This window comes from Pleurodeles waltl, chromosome 3_1 (genome assembly GCF_031143425.1).
Source record: "Pleurodeles waltl isolate 20211129_DDA chromosome 3_1, aPleWal1.hap1.20221129, whole genome shotgun sequence".
NCBI lineage: Eukaryota > Metazoa > Chordata > Amphibia > Caudata > Salamandridae > Pleurodeles > Pleurodeles waltl.
This window is the reverse complement of record NC_090440.1, coordinates 255,598,464-255,624,456: the sequence shown is the minus strand read 5'-3', so window position 1 is coordinate 255,624,456 and position 25,993 is coordinate 255,598,464. Positions and strand designations below refer to the sequence as shown.

Here is a 25,993-nt window from a genome sequence, read left to right as displayed (position 1 = left end):
TGGATAAATACAGATGGAAATGTTAAAAAAATAAATACCATGAAACTGGGAGCCATACTTAAAATCCAACTTTACTGTTAAAGATGAGTTTAAATTACAATTTCCTTAGACACCAAGCATGATATTTCTACCTACTTCCATAGAAACATTTCATTTACAACAGTAAGAAAGCAACCCAATGTTAGGCTATGGGAGAGGTAGGTCTCATAGTATCAAAAAGAATTTGTTTGCTTTTAACTACTAGGACATGCAAGACTTAAAAGTACATGTCCAGCTTTTGAAAATGAGTGGCAGTTTAAAACTCTGCACAGGCTGCATTGGCATGTCTGAGACATGCTTTAAGGCGCTACTTAAGTGGATGACACAATAAGTACGGCAGGCCCACTAGCAGCATTTAATTTGCCCACCCTTGGTATAAGGTATACCACTTTACTAGCGACATATAATAAATTAAATATGCCAACCATGTGTAGGTCAATTTTAATTTGTTGCAGGGGGTGACCACAGCACTTCAGCACAGGTTAGCAGTCGTAAAGTGCTGAGAGACCTAAAGCCAACTAAAACTGATTCAGCAAAACAGGAGGGCACGGGGGGAACCACCCCACAGCTGACAGGTCTAACAGTGTTCAATAATTTAGCTGCTTGGATGGGAAAGGAGGAGCCACCACTTGGATTTTCTTGTAGGCATGAATAAGTAACTGGGGAGGACATATTAGTCTGGATATAAGATCCTTTTCTGAGAGTATCTCTTTAGCTTTATCTGCATAAAATCAGGTCTGTTGCTAGCCTTATGGCGATCTAGAGTATTTTGAAAGTAGAGCTTCTGGCAACAGACAGCCAGAGAAGGGCTTTAATTCAGATAATATGTGGTCTTATTGTCTGAATGTTCTGACTGAATCACAGAAGCTGATACTGGCAAAAGCATTGCACAGTATGGCATGTAGATTTTGTTACTTGGCAAATACGGAGGTTCGTGGTGAGCTCTGAGTCCATTGATGATTCCTAGTTCTCTTGTTTCTTTTGAAGTTATTTTTTGGTACTCAGAGTTCTTTATTTCAGATTGTCAAAGAATCAAAGTTTTTTGATTCTATGCATGTTAGAATCTTTAGGCTGATTTAGTTGTTGGCAGTAACAGTCCTGCTGTCAACTTTTCGAATGTAAGCCTGCCCGCCACTGCGATGGTCCCCCTGCCATGTTTAGATGTTGGCGGTCCCATTGCCAAAAGACTGCATTCGAACCGCCATCTCTGCCAAGAATCACCGGGCGTGTCGACGGCGGGAAAGGGCAAAGGGAATGCTGGCAGGACCGCAGCCAGCCTTCCCGCTGTGCAGATTTAGATATGCCTTACCTCCAAGAAAGAAGAGGCGGTCCAATTGCCACTCCTTAGCTGGTGGATTTAGGGGAAAAAGGGGTGAAAACTCAACTTTTCATGCCTTCCCCCTCAACTTGGACTGGACACGACTGGACAACACTTGCCCATTGCTGCTGCCACCGACCCACAGAGAAAACATGACTTCCCCGTTGACGGACTACAAGGTAGGGACGCCGCATTGCCAGGGTATATTTAGTGGGCACTGTGCATGATGTGGGCCTACTGGAGACATATACATGTCACAGTAATTTTTTTAATCTCTGTGACATGCATATGTCGGTGACGCGGAGAGGGCAGACATGGGTCGGGACACACGAGTACCCAACGCATATCGCACATATACACTATCATTATGGTGCCAGTATTCATTGGCAAATGAGTGCTGGCACCACAATGATGGTACATTCACACCTGTGAAATGTGTCCATGTGTTCACATTGCCAAGGGAAACTGTATCTGTCATATTGTGCTGCGAGTTGTGTGTGTGAGTCAGTACGTGTATGTGTGTATGCGATGTGATTGGCAGGATGAGGTGCTGGCGTGTGTGTTTGTGTAGCTGAGTGTGAAGTTGTGTTATTTGTTGTGGTTGTGTGGTGTATGGGTGCAGTGTCAATGCTGTGTGTATGTTGTGTCATGGATGTGTGTCTATGTGTGCTTTCAGCATGTACGGGTTGTGTTGTTTTGGACCAGCAATGGGTGATTTTGTGTATGTGTTATGCAGTGAGTAGTGCGGAGGTGCACCTATGGCTAAGGGACAGTTTGTGTGTGTCACTTACCTCCCTTCCATAGCTGCTGCCGTCTCCGGCTGTCAGAGAACCGCCACAGAACAATGCCTGCAAGTCTGTAACATCTAAATATGACAGGTGAACACCACTTCCTTGATGGCCTTCTCAGGCTCCCCGCTGACGTGGCTTGGCAGTAACACCACCAACATCTAAATCAGGCCTTTAGTTTCTGAACTACCAATTTTAATGAGATTTCTTTTATCATACACTGATTAACCTCTCAGAAACATTCACCTAGCCTTGCAACTTCTAGCACCTAGCTCAATAGGGTATTCGAATTTAAGGATGTTCTGGGTATCATTAGCATAGCTACAGTATGTGAGGCAGCTGGACTTGATGAGTTCTGGGAGTGGACTGTTGAAAAGGAGTGGTGAGATAATTGGTCTACGGAGTAGACCTGCCTTGATGCTGAGTGGTGTAGAGGTTCAGAGATAAGGATATGATGCTTGATCTGTCTGTAAGATAGGAGAAGATCCTCTTGGGGGCCGCCTGAACTCGGACCCACCCCCACACCAAAAGACCATGCCCAAAAGACATTGAACTCTCCATGAAAAGTAAGGTCAATGCCATCTCCTCAGCCTGCTTTCACACATGCCATATGCTCGGCAAAATCTTCAAGCAGCTCCCCATCAAAACAAGAAAGATAGTAATGCACGCCCTCATAAACAGTTGACTGGACTACAGCAATGCGCTCTATGTAGGCACCACCACCAAACTCTGGCAAAGCCTCCAATTGATCCAGAACGCAGACACCAGGCTGATCCTCAACCTGACCAAGAGAACCCACAGCACCCAGCACCTGAAAGACCTCCACTGGCTCTCGATCCAGAAGTGATGCCACGTCAAGCTCCTGACCCATGCCTACAAAGTCCTCCACAACCAAGGAGCCACCTACTTAAACCAGTGCTTGCACTTCCACCACCTCCGCAGGAACCTCCGCTCAGCACACCTAGCCCTTGCACAGATCCCTCACACATGTTGCTGCTACACCGGAGGACGCTCCTTTTCCCATCTTGCTGCCAAAGCCTGGAACACCCTCCACCTCTGCACCTCCCCCCACTGACCAAGTTCAGGAAGGGGCTCACAACCTGGCTCTTCGAATGAGACCTACATCAAGCGTCTGGATAAATTTGCAGGTCACAAGCTTTGCTTTACAAATACCTGATAGATTGATTAAATATGGTACCTGATTAAATTGACTGCTATATAATCTAGGAGGGAGTCTGAGAAAGGTTCATTGATTGGCAGTGGTATGTACATGTTGACACAAGGCTCCATCATATTAGTAATAGCTTGCAGCCTGCTACTTGCATTACTTCACTTTTGTGCCAGCATTCGATTCTGTGACTATCACTGCTAATCCTCCTTTGGTTTTGCCTTGATAATTCTGTGTGTGGCTTTGGTATTGTGGTAGAACCTTATAAAGCATTGGTGCCATGCCATCTCTCATCCATGTTTAAGTACTGAAAAAGAGGCCTAGAACTGAGTCACTTACTAAGTCATTGATATTTTGTCTATTCCTCCACATTGATGTGCATAGATTAATACCATTAGGCCATTGTGTGGTCGGTGCGGTATTACTTTGCTAGACTTCGCAGCCCACACTGTTAGTTCTGATGAAGCTGCTCAAGCCTTTGTGCTGCACTGTATCGGTCCAGATGAGCTGTGCAGCATGGCTTTGTGGGGGTTTGTGTTGCTTGCCTTCGGTTCTAATGAAGCTAGCAGCCATGCGGAGATGGTTTGCGGGCTTTGTGTTGCTCTGCATCTATTCCGATGAGGCTGGCACCTGTGCAATGAGGATTTGTGAGGTTTTGCATTGCTTAGCGTCGATTCAGATGAAGCTTGCAGGTGTGTGGCATTGATTTGTGAGGCTCTGCATCTTTCAGCATTGGTTCTGATGAAGTTGCACGGGAAGACTTTGTGAGGCTTTTCTTTTCTCTCCGTCGGTTCCATTGAACTTTGTGGAGAGGCTTTGTTGGCTTCAGATCGCTTGCTGTCAATTACGATGAAGCTGGCAGCTGTTCAGAAAGGGGTTGCTGGGCTTTGTGTCACTTGGCATCGATTCTGATGAAGCTGGCAGCAGTGCAACGAGACTCTGTGAGGCTTCATGTCACTTGGCATAAGTACTGATGAAGAATGCAGCTCTCCCGTGAGGTATTGTAGGGCTTCGCATTGCTCAGCGTTGGTTCTGATAAAGCTTGAAGCTTGTGCGTGGTGAAGTCCTGGTAAAGTGTGCAGAACCCTAAGGCCAACACAAAGGAATTATGCATAAAGAGGAGGGGTGAGAAAAAATGGTTGATAGGTCTACCTGTCAGTCAGGCGGTTGAAGTAGGTTTTGAGCTCGATGTAGGGTGAATAATGTGGTTGATTTGGTTGGTAGGTCTCTATGATGTTGGATTCATGATGAGTGTGAGGGTTGAAGGCATAGATATTATTGTGAAGCACGGCCAATCTCTTTTATGGTTGCCGCTCTGCTGTTTTTCCGTTCATTACTTGCGCCCGCAAAATTAACGATTTTGCATGAGCGGATAATTGTTGTTGGTAATATTTACAGAAAACTGCATCTTTTAGTAAGGATGTAATCTTCTAGTGTTAGAGATGCTGCACTTTCATGCACTCGGTCTGTATATTGTTTGCACTACTGATGCAGAAAGTAGGAAACGTGTGAGTATTCATGCTTCCGTTTTCGGGCACTATAAACATACCAGCAGGACCAGGGTACCCAACACAAAATAGGAAAAATGCCGTGGAGATCCACAGGACTCACCTCATTACAGGTTTATAAAGAAACACAATACAGTGCCAAGGTTCAGTTCAAAAGGTACAGACTCTGTGGAGCTGTGAAAAATTATAGTACAGGAGCCAGATCACTGTAAGCATTGTATACCCATGGATACTGTGCGGAGCAGTGCACGCATTGTAGGGGTGCAGGGTTACCTATCGTATCATAGTATTGGTGCTAAAGCACTAGAGGCATACAGGCAAAGGGGCACTGTAGGAAGCAGTGCAAACATTACAGGAACGCAGGGGTTACATGTTCTTGTTTTCTGTTGTTATTTGTTCCCTTGCAGAAGTTAGAATCTCCTTGCTTTCTCCGGGGGGCAGAAAGGTGAGCCATTAGAAGGATAAGGGTGTTTTCCTTTTTCCTTAATTCATTTAATTAAACAGCTAAAAAACTGAGACCTTTATTTTGCTCTTTGCCACCTCAGTACTATTGGAATTCGTCTTTGTGACCTAAACCACCTGACAGTCCATTTGTGGGCGCAGGGTCTCCGTGCTCTGGATGGTTGCAACACTCTGACAATGTTGATGGGTCTCTGGAGCAGGACCAACATTGACCAACATTGAGAACTGTGTGCCACATCACGCTAAGATCAGGGGGCCTCGGAATGCTGGCCCACCCCTGGTTACTGAACAAAGAGTTGTCACAAGCCCTCTTTGAGGGCTTCGTGCGTTGCTCAAAGCACTGCGGCCTTAGGCACTGCACTCCACCACCATAGGATGGCACGAGTCCTCAGGGAGTGTGCAGCTCCTCAGGTCTCTCAGTCAGAAGTTAAAAGTCGTGCACCGCAGATATCCACAGAATGAAGTGCTTTAAACGTGCTGACCCTTGGAAACGGGGGTCACTAGGCAGTGTTCAACACATGTAAGAAGGTGATGAGTACTCAAGTGCAGCTCCTTGTCAGAGCACGCTGCTGCCGGACTCACTGGGTCCCACAGCAGAGCTGCTCAGAAGGCAATCTTTTGTGGCTCTGAGATTGAAGTAACAGGGGGCAAGTCAACAAGCCATTGGAGAACACTTGGGGCACACAGAGAATAGCCATAACGTTACTTGGCAGAGTGGCAGTCCCTCCAGCAGCCCAGCAAGCATCAGGCCAGTACAACAACCAAGTAGTCTAAAGGGTGGTATCTCCTGGCAGCATAGCAGTCCTCTGGCAGTGTGCAGTTTGTGGAGCCAGCAGTATCTGGTTACAAGACCCGTGCTGTGTCTAAAAACATGGGGTCTAAGACCTAGTACTTATACTCAAAAATGCATTTGATGTAGGGATGACTTCAAAGGAACCCTTAGAAGTGCACAACAATCTCCTTTAGCCCAGCCCTGGCTCCAGACAATCAGTAGGTGCTAATTTAGCCCTTTGTGTTAGGGCAAGACACAACCTATTGACACGCAAGTTTGAACCACCTATCCCTCTTCCAGCCCGGAAGGCTATCAGCAAGCAGATGAATGCAGATGTATCACCTGTCACATCCAGCCCTTTCTGTGTTGTGGCTGTTTAGAGAGAATGCACAATGTGTAGCTGTCACCCAGGCCAGAATGGAGACAGGATGCAAACCACATAGTTATAAGCACAGAGACATTCCTACTTTCTAGAAGTGACATTTCTAAAACAGTAATCCAACTTCACCAGTAAGGAGGATTTAATGTCACCATTCTAAACATACCAAATATGAAAAAGCTACTCCTTTCTGATTAGGAATTACCACTTAAAATTGTATAAGGGAATTCCCAATGCTAACCTATGAGAAGAGCAGGCCTCTCAGTAGTGAAAATCAAATAGGCGGTTTGTCACTACCAGGACATGCAAAACATAAAAGTACATGTCCTACTTTTTCGTTCCACAGAACCCTCCCCATAGGGCTACCTAGGGCCTACTGTAGCGGTGACCTATGTGTAATAAAAGCAGAGTTTAAAGCTTGGCATATAGTTTTAAATGCCAAGTCCAAGTGGCAGTAAACTGTACACAAAGGCCCTTCAGGGGCAGGCCTAAGACAGGCTACTTATGTGGGTGGCACAATCAGTGCTACAGGCCGACTAGTAGCATTTAATTTACAGGCCCTGCGTATATGGTATACCACTTGTTAGACCTGACAGCCTTAGGGTGGTCACCCCTAACCTTTTGCCTGCCTCCCTCCACTTTTTAGATACTGTTTTTGCTGGTTTTAAGACGCTGCACACTTTACCACTGCTAGCTAGGACTAAAGTGCATATGCTCTCTACCTTTAAACATGGTAACATTGAATCATACCCAATTTGACTATTTAATTTACTTATAAGTCACTAGTAGAGTGCACTATATGTGCCCAGGGCCTGTAGATTAAATGCTACTAGTGGGCCTGCAGCACTCACTGCCACTCACTTAAGTAGCTCCATAACCGTGTCTCAGGCCTGCCATTGCAAGGCCTGTGTGTGCAGTTTCACTGCCAATTCAACTTGGTATTTAAAAGTACTTGCCAAGCCTAAAACTCCCCCCTTTCTACGTATAAGTCACCCCTAAGGTATGCCCTAGGTAACCCATAGGGCAGGGTGCTGTGTTCACCCCTAAAGTATGCCCTAGGTAACCCATAGGGCAGGGTGCTGTGTAGGCAAACGGCAGGACATGTACCTGTGTAGTTTACATGTCCTGGTAGTGTAAAACTCACTCCTAAATTCGTTTTTATACTGCTATAAGGCCTGCTCCCTTCATAAGCTAACATTGGGGCTGCCCTCATATATTGTTTGAGTGGTAGCTGCTGATCTGAAAGGAGTAGGAAGGTCATATGTAGTATAGCTAGTATGGTGATACAAAATCCTGCTAACTGGTGAAATTGGATTTAATTTTACTATTTTAGAAATGCCACTTTTAGAAAGTGAGCATTTCTCTGCACTTAAATCCTTGTGTGCCTTACAATCCACATCTGGCTGGGTTTGGTTGACAGCTCCCTTGTGCATTCACTCAGACACATCCCAAACACAGGATACTCAGCCTCACTTGCATCCATCTGCATTTTGAATGGGTCTTCCTGGGCTGGGAGGCTGGAGGGTCGCGCAATTACATGTCAAAGAACAGTAGCCGGCCCTCACACAAAGGAGTGCCACAGCCACTACTGGCACCCTGGCAGACAGGATTGAACTGGAAGGGGACCTTGTGCACTTCTAAACGACTCTTTGAAGTTTCCCCCACTTCAAAGGCACATTTGGGTATTTAAACAGGGCCTCTGCCCCTACCAACTCAGGCACTTCGTGGAGATGAGAACCTGCATCCTGCCAAGAAGACCTGCCTGGCTGCTCAACGGACTCACCTGTCTGCTTTCTGTGAGGGACTGCTGCCTTGCTGTTGCCCTCTCTGGCTGTGGCGAGAAGTACTCTCCAAGGGCTTGGATAGAGCTTGCCTCCTGTTCCCTGAAGTATCAGGACCAAAAGACTTCATCTCTACAAGAAGGACTCCTAGTGCGGCGAAATTCGACGCACAACCTGCCAGAAACGACGCACAGCCTGCACCGCAATGAAAAATTCACCCTACGCCAAACCAGAATGACGCAGTCCGACTTTGCATCGAAAAGATTGACGCAGCGCCAGCATAGTGACCGGAAATTTGACGCACGGCCCACCGATGCACAGCCGAGCCGAAATGATGCAGCCTGACTTCCAGAGAGGAACTGACGCAGCGCCTGCTGTGCGGTAGAAATTTCGACGCAACACCCACCAAATTGATGCAGATCTTCTGACTCCGTCCTGCCAGTGCAGGAAATCCACGCATCGTCCCCGGGTGTCCGAAAACCCTGCAACCCAAAGAGGATCCACGACCGAGCTCCGGAAATTGATGCACAGCCGTCCCTGCGTGAAAACTAAACAAAGCATCACCATGTGCTGCCCGAGAAATCTACGCACTCCCCTTCATTTCCACCCATCTCCTCCTCTGCAGTTCTATGCGGAGATTTTGAATGCAAACCAGGTACTTTGTGCTTGAAAGATACGTTTATTGCTTTTTAAAGACTAAAGACACTTCATATCACTTTTACAGTGATATCTCAACATTTACTTATTGCATTTTAATCGTTTTGACCTGCATATTATCAGATAAATATTATATATTTTTCTAAACACTGTGTGGTGTACTTGTCTGGTGCTATATGGTGTTATTGTATGATTTATTGCACAAATACTTTACACATTGTCTTCTAAGTTAAGCCTGACTGCTCAGTGCCAAGCTACCAGAGGGTGGGCACAGGATAATTTGGACTGTGTGTGACTTACCCTGACCAGAGTGAGGGTAGTTGCTTGGACAGGGGGTAACCTGACTGCCAACCAAAGGCCCCATTTCTAACACAACTTTACAAGGGACTCACAAGTAAATTAAATATGCCAAACAGGTGTAAATCAGTGTTCCTTTGGGTAAAATTATCAAAGTAGGCCCACTCCATTTGTCTCCTCATGCTATCTCTCATTTTTCATCATTACATTCTCTCCCCCCTTCTCATCACCCTCTCTGATCATGTTCTCTCTACCTTCTCCATCCCTTCTTTCCTCTCTTTCACTCTCACTTGAAGCCTCCCTGAGTCTCCTGCAATTAACATTGGGGAACAGAAAAAAGTGGTACCGGAAGCAGCCCCTGGGTTTCAAAACTGGCCTGCAATGGAATAAAAAGCCTGTCCGGCCTTTGTGTGGGTCACATAGCTTATTTGGGATGCATAGTTGTTTAGTAATTCTGTGAGTCAGTTCTGCAACAGAGAAAAAAGTTGTTTGTCCCAGTTAAAGGCCTGGGATTTAGTTAGTGTGTTGAGGAAAATATGGCTACTATGGCAGTAGTAGTTATGGGCTACACACAGGAGCAGTGATGGAATTACCTAGGGAATGACACACTATCAATGTAGTGGTTCTTTTGGCATATATTCTAGATCTCATGGTAGTGATACCAAGAAGTGGTGTTAGAGTAGCTCAGGAAGGACAGTTATTGTCAGTGGTCAATATGTACTATAAATAGAAGCAGTGATGTAGCAGTAGGGGTGGTATTGTGCTGCAGTGTTGGAGGTAATGTATTGGAGAGAGACACAGGTGCTAGTCCCTAGGAGATACAAATATAGATATGTTACCTGGAGACGTTTGGTTGTTTTGGACTAGAGTTTATGACATTAGGCTTTTTCATTTCCCTAACAGGTCCAGAGTAGATGCTATAGGAAGATGACCTTAACTTATAACTGTCTACTTAGGCCCTCAGGCTGAATGCCCTAGGAGAAAGTCCAAATAGAGTAGTGTGAGCGATCACATGAATGCCAAAGTGAAGCATGCGATAGGCTGCCTTTCATTCACTGGGGGAGTGAGTTCATGGTAGGAGGTGGAATGGATTCAAAACCCTTTATGAGGAAAAGGGCGAAAACATGAGCAGACAGGCAGAATAAAGTATGGGTACAAGGCAAAGTCCAACACTCACGATCTGATATTATAAAAGACAACAAAAACACACTTAGGTGCACTCTACAGTGCTACTGAGACATTTACACATATAAAGAAAGCCATGAAGTATTAACTTAACATAATTCATAACCTTGCTCCTTTTTAAATTAAGTAGTTCCATCTGAAGGTCATTGTGGACTCAAAGAGATTTCAGTCGGATTCTGTATTGTTTTGCAGAACTAATAACATTTGACAGCCTTATTGCAAACTGTTGAGGGAGCCCACCAAATCAACTGGCAATTAATCAGCCAACAGGAATCAATAGACATGAAATCTGTTTGACTTACCCCAAAAGAGATATAGGCACCAAGCACACTGCCAGCGATGGTTCCAAAGCCCCCGGTCATCACTGCATGGACTTCTGAATTTGTCATTTCTTCTAAATATGGACGGATCAGTAGTGGGGCCTCTGTCTGAGTGGGGGAAAGTGAAAAAGTATGAAACAACTGGTCACAAATAACTGGGATCTTTTGCAAATCCTTCGGTAAATTAACACAATAGCTCCATTTGCCACCAGCTAATTTGGCTTTTTACCTTTGTGTGTCGTATTATATTTGCCATAGGATATAATAGAATAGTAATACAGCGGAAGGGATATCTGACACGTTTGTGTCAGAGTAATCGCATCCGCCAAACTCTAAGGCCCTTAATCAAATTCTTATTATTGACTCCTATAAAATGCAATGTTGGAAATTATAAATTATTGATTTGCAGTTCTATATTAGTCACACCTACCCCAAAGAACTTGCCTCTTGGGCTCAGTAGAGAGCCAGAACTGCATTCCTCCTATCAAATTAGAATTTGAATACTAATGATTGAGGTTCCCAATAGGCTCTGGGGCTGATCACAGCCACCTTACGTATTACTGTTAGAAGTAACAGTCAATGGAGCATGGTTTAGCCAAAAAGCACACCTATGTCTGATTCTGAACAATATGCAGAAAAATTGACATATTTTCATTTGTATTTCATGAATCATTTTTTTCTCCACCTTAAAATATTTTCAGTGATATGTTCTTGCTTTCTTTCACCAGCCTACTAAAAAATTAGATAATTGGTCTATTTGCCACACTTTCCTACACTTACCCACAAATCTTTTCTGTGTTTTCTGTATAAGTTATACAGGCTAAAATGTGTTACTACAATTTACCAACTCCAGAAGGATGGAAGGCAGGATGTCCCTTTCCATGCTTCCAACTGAATGTCCCTTTCCATGCTTCCAACTTGTAACCTGCAGATTGCCACATTAACAGGGGTGAATGTACATGCAGCCAGTGGGCAGTACAAATTGTGGAAGAGGGAAGTACCTTGCAAACACTTTGAGCACCTGCACTTATTTTGTTACCATTTTTTCACAAATTTAGCCATGGCTTCCTACTCGGACTCATACTCTATCAGAGGTAGGTATGCGCTGCCTAGCATACAGTAGCGGCTGCTGTCAGAAAGAGGTGGTGGAAGCCACCTTCCCACCCAATCCTGATGCTTCTCTCGTGCTGTTACCAGCATGAAAGTAGCACCGGGATTGGCCTGAGCGGGCAGAAATGCCGATCAGGAAGGGAGTGGGAGGCTGCGCTTGGTCCCCACCCGGTTGTACGACCAGGATGGGAGAGCAGGGGGGCGGGGCCGAAGGGACGCAGCGGCGGAAGAAAGAGAACTGAGGTGGAGGGAGGGGGGCGGGGCCACAGGGACGCAGCGGCAGGGAGCGGGAAAAGAAAAAAAAGGAAATAAAATCCAAAATCCAAAACCCGGCACCTTGAGCAGAGGCAGCGGTGAAGGGGAGCGACCTGCCTGAAGCAGGGTCAAGGTTCACTCTCCCTACCACGCCGCGGCTGCCATATGAGGGGAGGTGGGAGGGAGTGGCAGAGGGAGGAGGGAGGGGAAACAGCTAATGGGAGAGCAGGGAGGCGGGGCCGCAGGGACGCAGCGGCGGGAGAAAGAGAACTGAGGTGGAGGGAGGGGGGTGGGCCGCAGGGATGCAGCTGCAGGGAGCGGGAAAAGAAAAAAATGAAATAAAATCCAAAATCCAAAACCCGGCACCTGGAGCAGAGGCAGCGGTGAAGGGGAGTGACCTGCCTGAAGCAGGGTCAAGGGTCGCTCTCCCTACCGCTCCGCGGCTGACATATGAGGGGAGGTGGGAGGGAGTGGCAGCAGGGAGATGGGAGGGGAAAGAGCGAAGGGGAGAGCAGGGGGGCGGGGCCACAGGGACGCAGCTGTGGGAGAAAGAGAACTGAGGTGGAGGGAGGGAGGCGGGGCCGCGGGACCCAGCGGCAGGGAGCAGGAAAAGAAAAAAAAATTAAAACCCAAAATCCAAAACCTGGGACTAGTGGGACCTGGAGCAGAGGCAGCAGTGAAGGGGAGCGACCTGCCTGAAGCACTTGCAATTTACAAGGAGTGGGCTTGAAAGGGGTGTTCCTTCTCTTTAAGAATTATAATGAGTTATCAATACTTTGCAACTGCGGTTTCAAACTGAGGACGCTGTAGTATCTCTTCAAATGAGTTCCTGCCCTTCATGGCACAAGAGTTTCAATAAAACAAACATAGGCGTAGGCAGCTCCTCTTACCTGTTACACTGGAACGTAGCCTTTTTTATTTATCATTTTTTCCCCCCAGACTGCTGTCATGAACATGCATGCATGCGCAGGTGGTTATATTGGAAGGCTTTTTATAATGCTTAAGAAAACGTTTTTCAAGATGGCTGTTACACATATGCACGAGTGTGCATACTTTTACATTCACAGCAGCCACCTTTGAATAGTTTTTCATAAAGTTTAAGAGTTAAGCATTCCAAGACGGTTACAGAAAGTGGCCAACTTGCAATGGTTGTTCATAAAGAATGACAAAAAAGCATTTCAGAATGACTTTCGAATATACACACACGTGCAGTCACAACCACGTTTTAGGCTGGCTAAAAACATGTTAATCCCCCCCATTAGCAGCTGACAGAGCAAATGGTCACTGTGGAGAGCTACATTTTAAACAGCGGGCGCAGGAGAGGAAAGGGGAAAAAGGGAACAAGGGGAGTGATAGGGGGAGAAAATAGTTCCTCATGCACTGCAGTGCAAGGTCTTGATGTCAGTAGTAAATGGATACAACTCATGCAATCAAACCAAAGTCAAACTGAAATGCTCTGTGGGACAACACAAGAATGGAAAAGAAAATCATCAAATCAGGAGCAGGGAACTGACAGGGAAAAGAAAGCCATTGAACAAGAAACAAGCATTTGCAATGCAACGGGTCTCGCATTACGTCGAGTTACAGCTATTAGCGTTGTCAACTCCTAACCCGACTATTTTTGTCACTTTAAAATGTTTTAAAAAATGTGCCCGATTGCACTGTGTAAAACACAGCTCGATCGCACTGTGAAATAAAGAGAAAAAGTAGTCCAGAAACCATTTAGAAAACATGGAGCCTCGTATGTTTCCAGTAGTTTACCGGTGCTCTGGAGGAGGGCTAAACACCGGAAAAGGCATGACGTATGCTTTCCTTTCACGAATGAAAACAAGTGGATTTTAAAAGGCAAGCCAACGAACCAACGAAAGTGACTGACGTAACATGGACATGGTTAAAATCCCCCTAAAGAGAGATTAGAAGAGGGACAGAGTGCTTTGCGCTCGCCTCTAAAAAAGGGGACACCCAAAGCTCACTCTAATTTTACACAGCATACAAATGGTCTATTCCAAGAGGCAGCTACTCAATCTAAAAAGTAGGGATTCTGTAAATGCAAATAAAAAGTTGAAAGTTTGTTGTTTCATGCACGTCTCAATCACAGCATTTGCAGGAGATCATATGGAGTTACAAGCTCACTCTTGCCCCATTATTATTAGAAAGTCAAAGATTTCCATTATTGTGCAACCTGTTTCTTTGAGGTACCAGGGTATTTTACCTCTTTCATGACATAAAGTAAAGGGCTGGGCATCCGCCAATGTAAACATTGCCCATCAATAAGCCTCCTTTGTACATTAGACTTTATGTTACCTAAAGGTAAGCTGAAAAAGCTTATTCAATGTAAGCATTATTCCCCATTTCTTGGGGTTTAATGAGTAATAGGCAGCAGCGACTGCTGCAAATATCAAGTGGAGGGGCGGGGGGATGGAGGGGACGGAGGGGGAAATAAATTTAAAAAAAGAAAGAATAACTGTTCGTCACCGCCACCGTCCTCTCCTACTGCCTCGCTCATCCTCCTTTCCTGTTCTGGTGTCCCAGCATTAGCTGAGACACCAGAACAGGCTCCCCAACAATCGTGGGGCTGCTTTCATGCTCAAGCGAGCATGAAAACAGCATCAGGATTGGTCTGATCGGCTCGGACTGCTGCTCAGACACAACCCTGGGGCCTGTGCATTTATTTCTGGCTGTGTGCACAGCTGGGCTGGAGAAACCTAAGTGTGTATGTGTTACGGCCATCCAAACCCACATGCGCAACTTAATACCTCATCCCCCTTCCCACCTCCCGTGGGCCTGCCCCATCCCTGCCTTCACATGCTGGCTGAGCCAGCAGCAGAAAAATAAAACAATATTCAAGTATAATTTTATTTTTCCGCTGCTGGCTCTTAGCCATTGGGGTGACGATTCTCCACCATTGCGGAGGAGCCACCCCCTGATAATAGGAGGATATATGCGCAGAGATACTATCTGCCAATGGAAATTCTGTCCACCCAGTATCTCTGCACATAGATCAGGCCCGTAATTATATGCAAAAGACCACAGCAGATCATATCTGGAATGACTAAGGATGTCTTGACAACTACATGTTCAGGAAGACCTTAAAAAACAATATTCACCAGATTGCAAGTTGAACACCAAGATCACAGACATATCTTGTTTGTGAAGTGTAATTCTGAGTCACATCGCCAGATGTGATGAAAAAAAGTATTTTTTTAAATCAAATTACCTGTCCCACAAATATGTTCCCTGCAACACTCAAGGTCTCTGTTGCTGTGGTGCCCATTGTGACCTGCATTAGCCAGGAGATCTGTTAAGGGAAAAAGGAGATGCAATCATCATCATGTTTTAGTTTAAGTTAAAGCAACAAACCCACACTTTGGCCCCCTTTACGAGTCAGATGGAGAGGCGTCTCCATAGGAGACTGCGTTCTATGTGATGATAATGCACCTGGATAATGAAACTTCAGGGATGATTTTACTGGCTGGAAAATATGGCTGGTAAAATCTCAGGAGGATCAGGCAGGGCCTGAGAGCAGTTTCATGGCACCAGCGTGACCCCTTTCTGCTGCACAGAGGAGCATGTATGGCTACCCCACATCTTTCTTCATCCTCCCCTGTATGACCTTCCACCTTTCCCCCTCCATCTGCTGTCCACAACCAGCAAGGATCCCTCCTCTCACACTTACCACCTGTTCAAAAAGTTTGGAAATTGGGAGCAGAAAGTAGTTGTTTATTCCAGCCGGAGAAGATATCTGTATTCTAATTTCTGGACTGGGTTCTCATGTTACTCCCCATTCCAAGCTGAATAATTTAGAATAGTGGTATTTAAGAGAGGGAATACCAGCCAAAAACACTGTTTGCACCCACCTACTATCCTTGCACCATAAAATGCGGATCACTCATAATCAGGGATTTAATGGAGTACAAAATGGAGGTACATTGCAAGAATGAAACACTAAGGTTCTCGTTGACCCCAGTGGGCTTCGTCTCCCAGGCCTCACCTACAACCACCCTGCAGCAGAATGCCCACCCTAGCTATGGTTCACCTCCTGATAAACTGTTCAGCAATGTACTTCTGATTAAATGGATCTGTTGCAACTTAATGTCTGGCAGGCTACTATGTCAATGCAGCAGCTGACCATTCTGTTTTGTTTTTTCAGAAACAGACCCTAGAAATGGGGAATGTTTAATTAAAACAAAATAATAAAGCCCTTACACGCATTAGAGACTTACCGAGCACTAGACTTGACTCCTTTTGTTAGCCCAGCAGAGTGCACTACCTAAATATCATCTAGAAAATACTTATATACCAAAATACAATATATATGGGTGAAAATAGGTGTACCGTACCTATATCCACTTATGTGTACCTTGATGAAAAATGTATCACCAATTTACTTAGATGTGGATTTAAAAACAAAAAAAAACATACTTGCCTATATGAACTACCTTCACAATATTTTGGTTCTCAATATTTAGGCTGTGATATTTTGGCACTTTGTTTTTTTCCCACATGATAATATGACATACAGCACTAAGAAGCGGGAGGAGGGAATAGGTCTACACTTCAAAGAGACACATGGTTTTTGGAATAGTTTTACTTTAAGAGGTAGACATTCCATTTGCCTATAGGCAGGGGGTCATGTGGACTACTTTTTGAGTTCAAGATGACAATTAAAAGGAGGAAAAACTGATTTTGGACAGCGCTTCAGAATGGCATTACAGGATCTCACAAGTGGTTTCCTTTGATGTGTGTTTGATTAAATCTAACTTCAGTACTATGCCTAAACAGATGAATTATTGGCTCCTTTGGTTCTCTACTCTGCTGAATCATCATTAAAATGTTTTTTTCTGCTATGAGCATGACAACTTCCCTATCAAGCCCATCTGGGCCAGATTTCTGGAAAAGTCCGATTTCTAAGTGATCTTTGAAATTCAACAGTTCTCCTTCAGCAGCCAGTTACAGAAAATGTGATCTGACTCAGAACCTAATTTGTAAAAACATAAGTGCCAGGACCTTTGTCAGGAGGCCACTGAAGCTTGCACCACTCTCTGCTACTATTTGTGCTGCCAATGACAGTACCAACACAACTGTCACTGTGATAGGACGGTTCTGACTAACTGTCTGACCAGCTTTTTTGCTTTTGGATCACTTGTTTTTTGACCTTTAACTGTTGGGAAGCCTCATAGTTTGGGATTCACCCAGAGTAAACTCATGGTAAAAAGGACTGTGCATGTTTACCGCTGGTGCCGCCTTGTTAAGTAAAGGCTGCTGTGATGGAGCAAGAGTAGGAGGTCCCGGGCTGGTTACACGTGATCATGTGCGCACACGTGTGCGCACTCTGTGAGGCTGTGCAGGGAGGGACTCCTGTCATGCGCAGCCCAAGAACTGCACCAAAGTAGCCTGGCACAATAGGGGCATGCAGAGTGGGTGGTGACTTGGAGTAGGCCTTATAAGATGGATGTACACATGTGAGGGATAGTCAATATGCTTACTGTCTTCATTGTAGTGATACTCCATTGTATGCCAATTGAATGGAAAGGATGCCCTAGGGCGCAAGTCCATTTCCCTAGGGTCCACAGAGTCCAAAGTTGCACCAATGTACACCGTGAACTGTATGAAAAGAATAATGCAGTAGGTTACAAAAGCATGTCTGTACAGCTTGTGGGCCATCCAGGAATATCATCTTTCTCTGGCTCAGCTCAGGATAAGGGCCCAGGCCTTTGTGACCTTGCTGGAGTGGATTACTTATTGTTCTCTCCAGCTGCAGGAATAGGGCCCTGCATCAATCAGCCAGCTGTCATTCTGTGCTAGGAACCAGGCCTGCCCCAGGCCCCTCAAAAAGGAGGGGCTCCTTGGAGGAATTGCTGGGAGAGGCCCTGGCAGAGGTGTGCTGAGACCATCAGAGTACTTGTTCCTGGACGATGTCATTTTGAGCTATCCCAGAACACGGTGCAGGAAGGTTGGGACAGGGGCGGAGAAGTGATGTGGCAAATCAGGATAGGCCAGAGTTGCAGTCCTGCTGGACACTTCTGCCCCAACTTAAATGGTCTTGTACAGGGGAGAGGGCTCACTTGGATGTGCTCTTTTGCAAAACACAGGGACTGAAGACAGGTGTCATGGGCAACTGAAAAGCAGAACCCTCTGGCTGCCCACTGGGGCAAGGACTCTGCCCCTGAATTATGCTAGACCCAGTGGGGCAAACCCCAGGACTTGGTAAGCTTGTCCCCTTACTACCCCTGAGGACCAGTTGGGGGAAAGACTGGGCTTTGGCGCAAAGAGAGCGCACTGGCCAGAGAAAGAAAGGCACCCAAATGAAAAGCTGGCTCTGGGATTCAGTGAGACCGGCTTCCTACCAAGTTGGGGACCTTCGAGGGTAGAAGGCCTGAACAAAATGCTTCAGGTGGCAAGGGCTTGTCACAAAGAGTGAAAAGAGACCAAGATCGCCCAGACTGGCCCACGGGGGCCTGCAATATCCCAGAGGGAAGGTACGTGACCTTTGACCCCCAATAAGGACTGGCAACGAAGCGTGTGGGGCTCCCCTGGTGATTCCACTGTTGCCCCCGGGTTGGGCCAGGGTGCAGGGGCTAACTTAAGAAGATCTGATGGCCGGGGAGCTCTGTAGCGCATCCCTGACGAAAAGGCTAACTGTGAGAGAGTACCTTCGTAGGTGGAGAAGGAGGGGCCCAGGACCCCATCAGTGGGTCCCCTGTGAAGATGGCCAGGAGGAGGGGCGTAGGACCCCATCCATGGGTCCCCCACCAAGAAGTAAAGGTGGGACCCCCGCCAGCACTGCTTCTGCCTGCAGGAGTGGGCAGATTCTGAAGAACAGGTGGGGGAGTGCCGGTGCTTCTCCCCCACGCAGCCTGAGCCCCAGGCCGCCTCACCAGCGCTTGCCAGCCGGAGTGGGCAGACCTGCACAGCATCAAAGGAGTGCTGGCTTCCACAGTGGCACTCAAGTTTGCTGGATGCGCGGGGAACCATCAGGAGCGGTTGGGGTGGGCTCCCTGTGCCACTCCCCAATGAAACCTACCTGACGTGGGGTGTCTGGGTGGGACTGGATAACCCGAAGCTGGAACTCTCCCCAGCACAGCGGAGAGCTGCTCATTCTATATGCACGCTCAAGAGGGAGCGCCCCATAATGCCATGCAAGGCATATTACAGAAAGTCCAGAAATAGCTCGTTCTGGTGCAGTGATGACTCCAGGAGAACGGGGTCACCACCAAATTGATTCCAAAATGCAGGGGGAGCTGCAGGAGGAGTGCATCCTCCCCTAAGAAGTTTCCAAATGTCCCCACACTCAGTTTCAGGGGACTTGAAAAGGATTACTCCTCAAGGGTCCCAATGTGTTTTCAAGCTCAGTCCCAGCTGGAACTTTAGTTTAAGGTGGTGGAACTGCACCCACTAGGGGCAAAGATCATGGCTGCAGTCCTTGTGGCCTGAATGTGACTAACAAGGAATTGTTATGATGGTGAAAACTCTCTAGGGTTGAAAGGCTGTAATTACATGTGTTTTTTTACAGAAATGTAGTCCTTTAGAAACTGTAGTTAATGTTTGACTGCAGCATTCCGAATAATGATGTAGCATGATTACGGTCATATGAAAAGGCATCCTCTAGGGGTCAAAGATAATATTACGCAATGGAGAACAACCAAGTAATGTCCTTTAGGAACTTTCTTAACTATGCATCACTTTTATGTTGACTATTTCAATGTAGAATATGACAAAAAATGTCAACACCCTTTAGGGGTGTAGTTAGGCTTCGTAGATCACGCTGCGAGCAAACGTAACAGCAAAAATCATTCCAACACGCCTACACATGCTTCATGTTAATGTTTTATTTGAGTAATGCGACTGACCATCACTAGTGATCAAAGTAGATGTACTTTATTGCCAGTATTAGGTGCTCTCACTCCAAGTTACAGTAAGATATTGCATTGGAATACAAGTAAATGTATTGCTTTGTGGGTTGTTGGTTTACATCTCCCTCTGGGAGAGACAAGAATGATTATGCAATGTAACCCAAAAGTAATTCCAACAGCTTGTGTAGATTTGGAAATTGTTGCATACTATTGAGTAGTGTGTTTGATAAATGTACTTTTCGTTTATCAAAGGAAAAGGCACAGACACAGAGACTGGACAGTCATTTATTGAGTGTTATTCTTGTGTGCTTGTGAATGTTGATTACTACCCACACCACCTCTCTTGAGTAAGCCTTGGACTGCTCTGCAACGCTACCCTATGAGAGTCAAGTGCTACAATAGGGTGTTTGGCTCCCAGTGGTGGTCGAATGTGGACCCATTACTTGTGCAGGACACACAACTAATGACCCACCCTCTAAAAGTCACACTCTTACAGGTGTGACAATTCAAACTTCAAATATAGATTAAAAACAACAAACACACGCTGCCCAATCTATTCTCATAGCTTTGGGTGGCAGGTATTAGCGATTTAAATGTGTATTTATTTATTAAACAATTGGTGTGCTCTTCACAAAATTAGACAAACAGCATTGTCATGTGGCAGTCTGTTAGAAGAGCTGGTGTTAACAATAAAGTGCTGGTGCCGAGCACCAGAAACTACTGGCTTAAATTAAGCACTGATCTGACTGGCAAGGAACATTATGAATCTGAACTTGAACATGCATCCTGTAGGAAGTTGGCTCTGTATGCACTATTTCAAAGTAAGGAATAGTATGCACAGAGTCCAAGGGTTCCCCTTAGAGGTAAGATAGTGGCAAAAAAAGATAATACTAATGCTCTATTTTGTGGTAGTGTGGTCGAGCAGTAGGCTTATCAAAGGAGTAGTGTTAAGCATTTGTTGTACATACACAATCAATAAATGAGGAACACACACTCAGAGACAATTCCAGGCCAATAGGTTTTTGTATAGAAAAATATATTTTCTTAGTTTATTTTAAGAACCACAGGTTCAAGATTTACATGTAATACTTCAAATGAAAGGTATTGCAGGTAGGTACTTTAGGAACTTTGAATTAGCAAAATAGCATATACAGTTTTCACATAAATGACATATAGCTATTTTAAAACTAGACACAGTGCAATTTTCAACAGTTGCTGGGGGGAGTAAGAGTTTGTTAGTTTTTGCAGGTAAGTTAACCACCTACGGGGTGCAAGTTTGGGTCCAAGGTAGCCCACCGTTGGGGGTTCAGAGCAACCCCAAAGTTACCACACCAGCAGCTCAGGGCCGGTCAGGTGCAGAGTTCAAAGTGGTGCCCAAAACGCATAGGCTTCAATTGAGAAGGGGGTGCCCCGGTTCTAGTCTGCCAGCAGGTAAGTACCCGCGTCTTCGGAGGGCAGACCAGGGGGGTTTTGTAGGGCACCAGGGGGGACACAAGTCCACACAGAAAGTACACCCTCAGCGGCACGGGGTGGCCGGGTGCAGGGTGCAAACAAGCGTCGGGTTTTCAATAGAAAGCAATGGGAGACCAAGGGGTCTCTTCAGCGATGCAGGCAGGCAAGGGGGGGGGGGGCTCCTCGGGGTAGCCACCACCTGGACAAGGGAGAGGGCCTCCTGGGGGTCACTCCTGCACTGGAGTTCGGATCCTTCAGGTCTTGGGGGCTGCGGGTGCAGTGTCCCTACCAGGCGTCGGGTTCTTAGAAGCAGGCAGTCGCGGTCAGGGGAGCCTCGGGATTCCCTCTACAGGCGTCGCTGTGGTGGCTCAGGGGGGGCAACTCTGGCTACTCACGGTCTAGCAGTCGCCGGGGAGTCCTCCCTGAAGTGATTGTTCTCCACAAGTCGAGCCAGGGGCGTTGGGTGCAGAGTGTCAAGTCTCAAGCTTCCGGCGGGAAACGCAAGTTGTTGTAAAGTTGCTTCTTTGTTGCAAAGTTGCAGTCTTTGGTGAACAGAGCCGCTGTCCTCGGGAGTTCTTGGTCCTTCTAGATGCAGGGCAGTCCTCTGAGGCTTTAGAGGTCGCTGGTCCCTGGGGAGAGAATCCCTGGAGCAGTGTCTTTAGAAGTGGGGAGACAGGCCGGTAGAGCTGGGGCCAAAGCAGTTGGTGTCTCCGTCTTCTCTGCACGGTTTTTCAGCTTAGCAGTCCTCTTCTTCTTAGGTTGCAGGAATCTGAGTTCCTAGGTTCTGGGGAGCCCTTAAATACTAAATTTAAGGGCGTGTTTAGGTCTGGGGGGTTAGTAGCCAATGGCTACTAGCCCTGAGGGTGGGTACACCCTCTTTGTGCCTCCTCCCAAGGGGAGGGGGGCACATTCCTATCCCTATTGGGGGAATCCTCCATCTGCAAGATGGAGGATTTCTAAAAGTCAGAGTCACCTCAGCTCAGGACACCTTAGGGGCTGTCCTGACTGGCCAGTGACTCCTCCTTGCTTTTCTCATTATCTCCTCCGGCCTTGCCGCCAAAAGTGGGGCCGTGGCCGGAGGGGGCGGGCAACTCCACTAGCTGGAGTGCCCTGGGGTGCTGTAACAAAGGGGGAGAGCCTTTGAGGCTCACCGCCAGGTGTTACAGTTCCTGCAGGGGGAGGTGATAAGCATCTCCATCCAGTACAGGCTTTGTTACTAGCCACAGAGTGACAAAGGCACTCTCCCCATGTGGCCAGCAACATGTCTGGTGTGTGGCAGGCTGCTAGAACTAGTCAGCCTACACGGGTAGTCGGTTAAGGTTTCAGGGGGCACCTCTAAGGTGCCCTCTGGGGTGTGTGTTACAATATAATGTACACTGGCATCAGTGTGCATTTATTGTGCTGAGAAGTTTGATACCAAACTTCCCAGTTTTCAGTGTAGCCATTATGGTGCTGTGGAGTTCGTGCATGACAGACTCCCAGACCATATACTCTTATGGCTACCCTGCACTTACAATGTCTAATGTTTTGCTTAGACACTGTAGGGGCACAGTGCTCATGCACTGGTGCCCTCACCTATGGTATAGTGCACCCTGCCTTGGGGCTGTAAGGCCTGCTAGAGGGGTGGCTTATCTATACTGCATAGGCAGTGTGAGGTTGGCATGGCACCCTGAGGGGAGTGCCATGTCGACTTAGTCTTTTTATCCCCACTAGCACACACAAGCTGGCAAGCAGTGTGTCTGTGCTGAGTGAAGGGTCCCCAGGGTGGCATAAGATATGCTGCAGCCCTTAGTGACCTTCCCTGGCATCAGGGCCCTTGGTATCAGGGGTACCAGTTACAAGGGACTTACCTGGATGCCAGGGTGTGGCAATTGTGGAAACAAAAGTACAGGTTAGGGAAAGAACACTGGAGCTGGGGCCTGGTTAGCAGACTTTCAAATCAAAACTTAGCATCAGCAAAGGCAAAAAGTAAGGCGGTAACCATGCCAAGGAGGCATTTCCTTACGCAACCCCCCCCCCCCAAACGAAAGAGGATGAGACTAACCTTTCCCAAGAGAGTCTTCATTTTCTAAGTGGAAGAACCTGGAAAGGCCATCTGCAGTGGCATGGGCAGTCCCAGGCCTGTGTTTCACTATAAAGTCAATTCCCTGTAGGGAGATGGACCACCTCAACAGTTTTGGATTTTCACCTTTCATTTGCATCAGCCATCTGAGAGGTCTGTGGTCAGTTTGAACTACAAAGTGAGTACCAAAGAGGTATGGTCTCAGCTTCTTCAGGGACCAAACCACAGCAAAGGCCTCCCTCTCAATGGCACTCCAACGCTGCTCCCTGGGGAGTAACCTCCTGCTAATGAAAGCAACAGGCTGGTCAAGGCCATCATCATTTGTTTGGGACAAAACTGCCCCTATCCCATGTTCAGAGGCATCTGTCTGCACAATGAACTGCTTGGAGTAATCTGGAGCTTTTAGAACTGGTGCTGTGCACATTGCTTGTTTCAGGGTGTCAAAGGCCTGTTGGCATTCTACAGTCCAGTTTACTTTCTTGGGCATTTTCTTGGAGGTAAGTTCTGTGAGGGCTGTCACTATGGATCCATATCCCTTCACAAACCTCCTGTAGTACCTAGTCAAGCCAAGGAATGCCCTGACTTGAGTCTGGGTTTTTGGAGCTGCCCAGTCCAGAATAGTCTGGATCTTAGGCTGGAGTGGCTGAACTTGGCCTCCATCTACAAGGTGTCCCAAGTAAACCACAGTTCCCTGCCCTATCTGGCATTTGGATGCCTTGATAGAGAGGCCTGCTGATTGCAGAGCCTTCAAAGCCTTCTTCAGGTGGACCAGGTGATCCTGCCAGCTGGAGCTAAAGACAGCAATATCGTCAAGATAAGCTGCACTAAAGGACTCCAAGCCAGCAAGGACTTGATTCACCAACCTTTGGAAGGTGGCAGGGGCATTCTTTAAACCACAGGGCATAACAGTAAACTGATAATGCCCATCAGGTGTGGAGAATGCTGTCTTTTCTTTTGCTCCTGGTGCCATTTTGATTTGCCAGTAGACTGCAGTTAAGTCAAATGTACTTAAGAATTTGGCAGCACCCAATTTGTCAATCAGTTCATCAGCCCTTGGAATGGCATGGGCATCTGTCTTGGTGACAGAATTAAGTCCTCTGTAGTCCACACAAAACCTCATCTCTCTCTTTCCATCTTTGGTGTGAGGTTTGGGGACTAAGACCACTGGGCTAGCCCAGGGGCTGTCAGAGTGCTCAATGACTCCCAATTCCAGCATCTTGTTGACTTCTGGTTGCACAAGCCCTCTCAAAAGCTGTGAACCATTTGGTGATGTCATCACCATCTTCATATTTAGTTACAATCCCTTTTGGGATTTTCAACATGTCAGGAGAATCTCTGACCCTATTTATGTTGCTGCCACCATGGATGGGACCAAAACCCATCTCTTGTCTTTCCCTTTCTATGGCTAGGAGCTGTCTCTCTAAAGCCAATCTTTTGGCCATCCTGGCTAGCAGGAGGTCATCTTCACTGAGGTTATCCTCAGTGATTACAGAGGTGCTGGACCCTCCTGTGAGGGAAGCAGCATCTATGACTATCACATTTGGAGACAGGGCTTGAGGGGCCCTGATCTCCCTAATTAGGACTGGAGGGGGGGAATGGTCCTCCAGTTCACTAGCTTCATCCTCTGGGAGATCATCCTCAGAGGGGGTTGGCTTTGGCAAACTCTGCCAGCAGCTCCTGGAGCTGTATTTTGGAAGGGTTTATGCCAGCTTTAATATTTTTTAGTTTGCAGAGAGACCTTAGCTCCCTCATTCTAAGATGGAGGTAAGGTGTGAGGTCGAGTTCCATCACTCTTTCTTCTGCAGTAGATATTATGGGGGTCATTACGACCTTGGCGGGTGGCTACCGCTGCCCGCCAGGCGGTAACCGCCGTGCGGCCGCATCAGGCGGCCCCCATTATAACATTCCCGCTGGGCCGGCGGGAATGAGGCCGCAACATAGGAGCCGGCTCCTAATGGAGCCGGCGGTGTTGCGGCCGTGCGACGGGTGCATTTGCACCCGTCGCGCTTTTCACTGTCTGCTATGCAGACAGTAAAAAGCTGGCTGGCGCCCTGTTAGGGGGCCCCTGCACTGCCCATGCCAGTGGCATGGGCAGTGCAGGGGCCCCCAGGGGCCCCAGGACACCCCTTACCACCAGTCTCTTCCTGGCGGTGCAATCCGCCAGAAACAGGCTGGCGGTAGGGGGGTCGTAATCCCCAGGGCAGCGCTGCAAGCAGCGCTGCCCTGGCGGATTACATCCGCGACGCTACTGCTGCGGTCAAAATACGCCGGGAGGCACCCGTCGTTTTGGCCCTGCGGTTATAATACCGCCAGGGTCATAATGACCACCTATGTTTCTAAAAGTTGGAATCCTTTTTAAGAATCTAAAACTATCTCTAGAACTTAATTCAAACTTACACAAAAACTTTTAAACTCTAAAAGAAATGCTAACAGGGACTAACACAAGGCCCTAGCAGGACTTTTAAAAATTTAGAAAAATAGCTCAAATTGCAAAAATCTGTTTCTAATGACAATTTTTGGAATTTAGTCGTGTGATCAGGTATTGGCTGAGTAGTCCAGCAAATGCAAAGTCTTGTACCCCACCGCT

General features: G+C 46.9%; 1 protein-coding gene across 1 annotated transcript in view; it reads right to left on the bottom strand.

Moving 5' to 3' along the window:
- SLC28A1 (solute carrier family 28 member 1) overlaps nt 1-25,993 on the bottom strand; it is a 320,021-nt gene that overhangs the window by 97,765 nt on the left and 196,263 nt on the right. The window contains exons 10-11 of the mRNA XM_069222341.1: nt 15,257-15,337; nt 10,657-10,782 (exon numbers count right to left, since the gene is read on the bottom strand). Coding sequence (XP_069078442.1) covers nt 10,657-10,782; nt 15,257-15,337 — 207 coding nt within the window. The remainder of the gene's footprint in view (nt 1-10,656; nt 10,783-15,256; nt 15,338-25,993) is intronic.